An 8,786-nucleotide genomic window follows, 5' to 3' on the forward strand; every position below is an offset into this window, starting at 1 on the left:
TTAATGAACAAATGTTTAACATTTATTTAAATTCATTTCTATTTGTGGTAATTTTTTTACTAGAGTTAAAGGTCATTAAAGTTGAAGTAAATGAAGTTGTTTATTTGAAGAGTTGTGTAAATAACAAATAACGAGTTTTAATAGTCCTCGTTAAATATTTTTCATAATACAATTTTTTTTCTTATAAACTAAAATTATAGTTAATTATTGATATTTTTTTACTAATTACGACGTTGCTCAGTGTGACTTTTTAGTGAAATAGTTTATAATATTAGGCACTAAAAAAGTATACGCAGCACACGCATGTTTGTAAAATTGTATCTATACAACTATTTTTTACGCCCTTGACGTTGTGGTTTTGCAAATACCTTTCAAGTGTTTGCTGTCAAATCGGTTGGGTTGTACTTTTAAATAAACATTTCCATAGAAAAAAGTACGGCGGCTTCGTGTCGTTTCTCTTGTGGTAATTCGATTTGACTTTCATATTTACCATTCGTTAGAGACATGTCTGGCTCAAAATTAATAAAATTTAATTTTGCAATTTCAACGTCACTACTCGCCATGTATTCGATATTGTTATAAAATTTTATGTCTTTAAACTCATGTAAAAACAGCGCGGGAAAACTGTACACAGGATTTTCCTTGCCGTTCTCACTGTTCAACTTCCACAAGACCTACGAGCATTGTTAGTGTTATTATTATTACGAATATTATAATATTTCGTACATAGAATTCAGCGTAATATAAGAAACGGACAGGGGAGGGAAACCAGGGGCGGTTTTTGATGCCGTCGCAGAAACGAAAGCCCCGTGTCTGTTTTCACGGCGGATTACACACGGAAATAATGGTCCAGTGAGCACACACGTCGCGGACGGCACAAGTAAAGGGGACTTTATAATTTCGTATTAGCTTTGAATTTTTTTATCGCATTATTATTATTAACAGAAAAGAAAGGGACGAACAATCGGGTGTTACAATTTTTTTCACACTCTTTTCTCAATCGTTCGTCTTCCGGTCGCCCTTTATTTTTTAAACATTTTTTTTATTCGGTAACGCCGCAAAGAAATAAATAAATACGGATTTTCCAGGAAAGTTTTTTCCCGTTTCTCCCTCCTTCAATATTTTTAAATTGGAAATCACTGTAACAATGTGTACGGACATACAGACAAGATCGTTTTTTTTCTTAATTCTTTGACAAAAATCGTTTTATTTTTCAATTGTAATAATTACACCACTTTCTTGAACGACATCTGTACTTTTATGATTTAAGTTTCTTCAATACAATAAAAATTATTACAGAATAGTGTACATGTGATCGGTTTATCATAAACAAACCAATTGCTCGCAATATAAATACAATATTGGAAAACAAAAATGTTTGATTTTTTTTTAGTTGCATATATTCCTCTTGATTTATCATCTAAAAATTACTTTTTAGAATCATCCCTTATAACTTAAAGGGGTGTCAACTTTATTTTATAAAAAATTTAAATTAATGACTGGAAGTGAGTGCTGCTATTTTTATCACAAATAATTTGCAAAAATTGTTATCGACCAGTCATTTTCTTAATTAAATTATTTTATATTTTATTTACCTAATAATTATGTATATTGCCATTTAAAAAAAAAAAGTTAACGTTCCTTTAAGTTATAAGGGAAGATCTTAAATAGAAAATATTAGCTGATAAATCAATAAATATATGCCAATAAAAGGAAATCAAAACAATTTGTTCGACGTTATATTTATTTTGAGAGTTGTCTAGTGGTTTATGATAAACCGATCACTCTATATATTTTATACACATATATTAAAAAAGTAACTGTAATATAAAGTTAAATGACAAATCCTCTTCGTGTTTTAAACATTTTGCGTCAAGATGATAAACTATTATTAAAATTAACATTTTTATGCTTCAACACCTTCTTATTAAAATGAGTACAAAAAAATTATGATTTCGTAATATTTTCATAACTATAACGTCACCAATTGTACAACTTTTCATTACCTACGGCAAAATAACGTTCAGAAAATATAATTTCTGTTCAATTTTGAATAAGGTTTGTAACACATTATTACCCCAATAAGATATTGTTAGCTGTATCGAAAATGTATTATGAAATTATTGTAGAATAGATTTGGAAAATTTAATAATGTCTAATTATTTCATTTAGTGTATATAAACCAATCGATATTTTATTTTGAAAACTAAATGATAATAGTCACAAAATTAGTATATTTATTTTACATGAACACAAGTCGATTCCATACGACGGCGTTTACAACACTATGCAATAAATGACAAATACTCAACGCCGTTCATATCTCATAGATTCAAAAATATCGATAAAGTAAATTTTTTATGTATTTAATACATTTCCACATTATACAACACTACTTGCGACGGGACTTGTATTTTTTAATAAAACATGCGATCAAACGATACGGATGGAAAATAACAGTAGGAAAAAGTAACCGGCGTTCAAAACTGTAATTGAGTTTAAGTATTATAGTTGCGGCGGTCACGTGGCCGTTCGATAGTAGTGAGCATTTCATCCGACACACATTGGGACGACCCCTACGCATGGGAGCAGAGCGTGTTGCCGTACAAAAAGATGATCTTATCTGCCATTTCTGCATGATGTGTTAATATCATTGGTAACGCGCACTTACAAAGTGGGATTACAATACAAATGTTGTGTTTGGAAAATTGCCGTGATCAGAATGCCCTTTGTATTTCAGTACTTCAATGATACGCGTTAAGTGTCACGTCAGTGTTATACTGCTTAACGTGCAGACGGCTGTTGAAGTCCTCCGAATCATATTAATGTCTTAATCTAAAAAATTGTTATAAATCAAATAATACCGACAAAGTACTTTTGATTTTAAATTCCATAAATGAAATTGACACGCAAATGTTTGATTTAGCGTAATCAACAAATTAAACAAACATTTTTATTTTACAGAAAAAATATTGGTAATCAACACATTAATTAAATTAAAATCACCAGAATAAATTTTAAACTAAACTTATTGTAATGTTAAAAGTAAGATTTTTACACTATTTGCCATAAGAATTGAAAAAAAATGATATATTTATTATCAGAATTTAAAATTATTTAATTTAATTATGGTAGTTTTTTAGACTAATATGCTATTTTAGAGGAGTTATTTATTTTTTTTTTTAATATTCTATCCACGAAGATTATTTTAAAATAATTTATATGTTATGAAATAAGATAATTAAAATATTTAACAGCCTTACATTGAATTTTTACAAGTTAGTACCTATGATATTAAGATGACATTTATTATAATAGTTAAGAGCATGATAATAATATTCATACATTTCTATATGTAAATTTACATACCTAAGTAGTTTTGTGAATTGCAATTTCATAAATACATACAAGTTTAGTGTTCATATATGGTAAGTAATTACATGACGAATAATTTTATCTGAAGAGCACATCTGTAGTGATGACACACACACAGTGAGTATAAAGGTAATGCCTATCAATAGAGAGATGAGATACGAGGAAAGGATTTTTTTCAGATAAGATACCACAACATTGACAGCTTGGTGTGGCAGTAGTTGTCAGAGGGTTCCAGTTCAATTACTGGACCCGTCAATGATGACAGTATCCAGAATCATTCTACAGATCCGCACATTATGTTATTATTCCCTATAGAATAGTGTGTCCAAAACTCGTAGTCCTACTATACAAAATATTGTGTACATTTTTAAGTTTTAATTGTTAAAGTTGTTACGTTATCTCTATCATTGAAACAAAATAAATTATGATTCATAACATTAATAATTTTAATTAGCTTTATAAAAAGTACTAAATTTTTTATATCTTAGAAATCAATCGAAATTTGCCAAATTAAATCTAATTAAAGGTTAATTTAAAATTAAAATATTTCAATTACCTGAATACATTTTTAAGGTAAGTAGACGAAGAAATACTTTTTTATCTATTTATAATATATATTATTAGAATTTTATGGCACAATTCAAAACAAATGATTTATTTCAAAGTCTTAACTTGACATATAAAATTCATTGCATGTTTCTTTTTAAACTTCGATTGATTTTAATTTAACATTCTCACATGAAGTTTGCGTCATTAGGTTTAGAATAATAATTCGAGTTCAATGATACTGAAATATTAAAAATCATAATTTACGACTTTTAATTAAAGTGCACTCCTCAAAATTTATGAATAATAAATTTTTTAGAGTTGCACTTTTGATATTTTAACATGCGTTGTAGATTATTTCATTTGACATAATTCAATTATACTTAAAAATAGTAGAGTGAAGTTAAATAGTTTTGTTAAAACATATTACGATTTCTTTAATATAAATTCTCTACTTGACTCAAATTAAACTATATTAATAATTTTTTATTTATAATCATTATTATTAATATAATATAAAAATATAAAATCTGTTAATATTCTGGAAGTTAAACCCTGTAGATTACTTACTTTCGTTTTTGATAATAAAACTGTATATCATAAAGCATAAAAGATTTTTGAATAGGTTTTTTTTTTTTTAATCTGCAAATTAATAGACTTTGTATATACTTACGTACTTAAAAAAAAATAATTGTTATAAAGTTATTAACTTTAATAGAATGTATACTGTTATGTATACAGTTATTTATACATCACAAGAATGTTTGTGAAAAATTATTTTATACAGTGAAAAAAATTCTTCTGTAAAATTAACAAATGCATTATCAAAATGCGTCCAATAAACTATTTGCTAATTTAACCATTATTTTTGTTATAATAAAAAATTGATAAAATTAACAAATATTTTGTAAGATCAACAAAAAAATGGTTCAACTAATAAAATAAATATATTGACAACGCAATTTATTGATTTTACTAAGAACTTTTTCAGTGTATTAATTAGAATACAGAAGGTCACAACCTGAATTAAAGATTTTTTTTTTAGTTACCTCCTATAAATACCTCCTGATTAAAATAATTATTAGTTTTAGTTCTTATCGAGGTAGACATATTGCCCATGCACACAGACCTGTTTGTCCATTATTCGCACCTCATACCGAATTGTCTTGATTCGGTTTACCCATCTAAGTGTTATCACCGAAATGTTATTACATTATACTTATCATTGTATAAGCGTGGGTCATCAAATTACCCTATGGATGACCAAAGAGTCCTGTCTTTCCGGCAAAATTAAGTATAGCTCTGGATCTTAGGTTTTTTATATCTTCTTTTTCAGGAAAAGGTTTACTCAAGTAGTTTGATCTTAGTGTGGACAAGGCTTCACATTCGCACATAATGTGAAATGAGCCTTCCTCTTCTACTCCACACTTCCTGCACGATGGTGATTCCGATATCCCCATTGCGTAAAGATGTTTAAGCAAGTAACCATGTCCTGTCGGTAGACCAGTCAAAGTGCCTATTTGGTATCTAGTCATGCTATTAAGATCACCCACCAGTAGACCGGGGTTCTTGCTAAACCTAAATAATTATTAACTTGAATATCTTAATTAACAGTAGAATATCTTCAATAAATTTTCGGAGAGGTTTTAAAATTAGAGTACATATTTTTGTTATATATAAAGGTCATCAAAATTATTTAAAATTAAAATCACCTAAAAGAAATTGTTTATTACGTCACTGAAATGGTAATAAGTAGATTTTTTTGGTTTAGTTTTATGTAATTAAATATGTATTGAATACCTATTTTTATTATTTAAATTTACGGGACAAACACTAGTTATAAGTTTTTTAAAAAGAACAAATTAAATACGTTTGATATACCGAAATAATCATTGCAAGTAACCACTAAAGCCATCTATTTTTGAAACGCATAACTATCAGAGACTATATGATAAATGACTATACTTCATAATATTGTCACAGACAATATTATAATCTGTGACAAAACTGAAATTTTAGTGTTATTATTAAACAATGTTGATAATGAAACTTTATATTTATATTCTTTAATGATCATTATTATATGTAAAAAATATTAACATAATAAAAATAACATGCACAATAAATTAAAACAAAGCTACACTCAATCACTCCAGTACATACTAACTTTTAATTAAAAAAATATAGTTCTAAGAAGTGAAGCTTAATTAAGTAATGGTAACGAAGTTTCGGAACATTATGAATAATTTTAATGAAAAAAAATTGGACATGCATGGCATTGTTCAAATCCTTCTCGTACTAAAAATTACCACTGGATTTTCATAAATAGCACGTTAAAAATAACTTTTTGTCCTTAGTACGTTTTTCATACTAATTTCATACAAATCCGACCTTTTAATGATAAGTTAATTTAATATTCAAATGAAGAAAAATATTATGATTTCTCCCATTTTCGACGACTACCTAACTTTGAGTTACTTTTCTACATTCCTAAAATTGATTTCTTTTTTTCAATTTTTGGAGCTGTCAAATTTAACTAAATTTAGATTAAAATTGAAGTTTTTTAATTTTTAAATGATACTTATCTTCATACTAAGATATAAGTATTTTGTCAATAGATACATAAAATAGTGAAAGTACAATAAGGAGTTGAGATAATAGTTGATATTTATTAGTGATTAAAATCGCTATCGTGAAATGCTAAGCCAGATATTTGAAATAAATTTAAAAAATTTTACAATATCTACTAACAAAATTTTTCATATGATTTCCAAGCCCCCCACCCAAATATTGCCTAATTAATTATAAAACTTTCAAAATGCAATATGCTGTCTGTAATGTATATATAAAAAGTATTGTCTATAAATATTTCACAGTAATTCATAAATTTCTAAAAGTTATTGTAATATACAGTGAAAACTAAAAATATCAATATTGATTTTTTATAACAAATGTAATTTTTAGGACATTTATTTTTATTATGGAGATGGAGTAGGATTTTCAAAAATTATGGTACTGATTTTTTTAAACTAAATATGTTTTGTAATTATTTAATGTATTGTTGAACAAAATTAATTTAGTAGGAGTGAAGAGATTGTGTCCACTGTCAAAATAAAATAAAACAATTAAAAACACAGAAAAGTAAAACTAATAACTATTTAGCTATGCATTAAAACAAAAATATGACTTTTAGGTTTATTATTTACTATTTTATTAAGATATATCATGTAGATATTTAAAAGTACATAAATGAGGACATTAATGATAATAAAATTTAATGGAATTAAGATGTGATTGTTAGTAAATTTAAGTATATACTTTAGATAATAAATTAAAAAAACTATGTAATTGACAAAATATAAAATTTTTTTAAGGTGACACCCAATTATTATTTTATAGTATTTTGTGTAAATTTAATTAAAAGATTTCATTAAAACTTAAAAAAGTTGTTGTAGGATAGCTTAATAGGTAAAAGCAATTATATACAAGGAGGTGATCATCCATCTCCTTGTCCTACCCAATCAAAACAGTGGTAATAATAAACAAAACAAAATCAGTTGTTTTAAGAAACTACCTTGAACATACAAGTTCACTTTTGTTTTCACTGCAATATAATTGTTGTTTCCAGAACAAAGATAATTCACGGAGAACTCAATGTTTCTTCATATAATATATTAAATAAGAAAATAACTGTTACAAACCCATTAAAGTTAAAAATATTTTTTTTGTATAAATAATATTTAGATATTATTTATACAAATCATTAAATTTAAATGACAATACATTATATTTAATTAATTTAAAAAAATTATACAATTAAAACTTTAAATCTTTATCCATAACTACAAATGATGGAACTAAGGTTTCATTAAATTCTGATGGGTTAAGATAATCAAGTTCAGTAATTGTATCTAATGTATCATTCAATACTTCTTTATGCAAATGTGATGACTTTAAAATTGGAAGACGACCAACGCTTTCAAAAACTTTTTTTTCCATTGCTAAACGTAAAGGCATATGCATTCCTTGGGTACGCATGAGACCCATCAATAATGTCCTATTTTCTTTTTCTTTATACTGAAAAAAAATTCATAATCAATATTAATAATTGAATAAATATTAATATATAATACATATTTACATATAAAGTACATATTAAATATAAAAAATAAAATATTACAACTCTTTTAGGCACTTTAAAGTAACAACATAATTGTCAACAATTTTATGTTGTTAAAATACTTACTTTAGATATATAATAAAAAAAAACTCTTGTGCTACAAATTTAATTAAGAGCTTATTGTTACAGACTATTTTAAAACGTCTTGATTATTAATTTAAAAGAAAGCTCCAAAAATTCATGATCATATTTAAAAACAAAAGAAATANCAAAAATTCATGATCATATTTAAAAACAAAAGAAATATTATTAGAGAAGTTTCATATATGGACTTTAACGTTACAATATAACTATGTTAAATTTCCTCACAAAGTATTGAAAGAATCTACTTAAAATATTTTTAAAAAATGCTCAGGTTACAATGTACTTTCAATATTTATAGCTATAAATAAAATAATGTAATTTGTATACAAACATTTTTTAAATTTTGTTGCACAGGATGGTAAACTTCTTGGTAATTTTTTGGTCTAATGTGAGTAGCACTAAAATATACAATAATAAATGTTTAATCAAAAAACATATTTATAGAAAACTAAAGACTTAACTTAACTTTTTGTTACTTACCCAAGAATTGCGTAGTTGCTATTGTCTTGTTCGAAAACCTATAAAGTAAAAAATTCAAATATTATAATAATCAAGAAATAATTAAGAAATTATTAACAACAATACCATTTTGTGAATAATT

General features: G+C 25.8%; 1 protein-coding gene across 1 annotated transcript; it reads right to left on the reverse strand.

Moving 5' to 3' along the window:
- Positions 1–7,689: 7,689 nt before the first annotated feature.
- LOC126900447 (uncharacterized) lies at positions 7,690–8,780 on the reverse strand. The gene is made up of 4 exons (XM_050676158.1): positions 8,771–8,780; positions 8,666–8,703; positions 8,517–8,583; positions 7,690–7,998 (listed from the first exon to the last, which is right to left on the reverse strand). The coding sequence occupies exons 1-4, from the start codon at positions 8,771–8,773 to the stop codon at positions 7,738–7,740; spliced, it is 369 nt and encodes a 122-aa protein (XP_050532115.1). The 5' UTR covers positions 8,774–8,780; the 3' UTR covers positions 7,690–7,737.
- Between the last annotated feature and the right edge of the window lie 6 nt (positions 8,781–8,786).

The sequence above is a fragment of the Daktulosphaira vitifoliae genome, unplaced genomic scaffold (genome assembly GCF_025091365.1).
Source record: "Daktulosphaira vitifoliae isolate Bord-2020 unplaced genomic scaffold, ASM2509136v1 Scaffold_3, whole genome shotgun sequence".
In the NCBI taxonomy this organism is placed as follows: Eukaryota; Metazoa; Arthropoda; class Insecta; order Hemiptera; family Phylloxeridae; genus Daktulosphaira; species Daktulosphaira vitifoliae.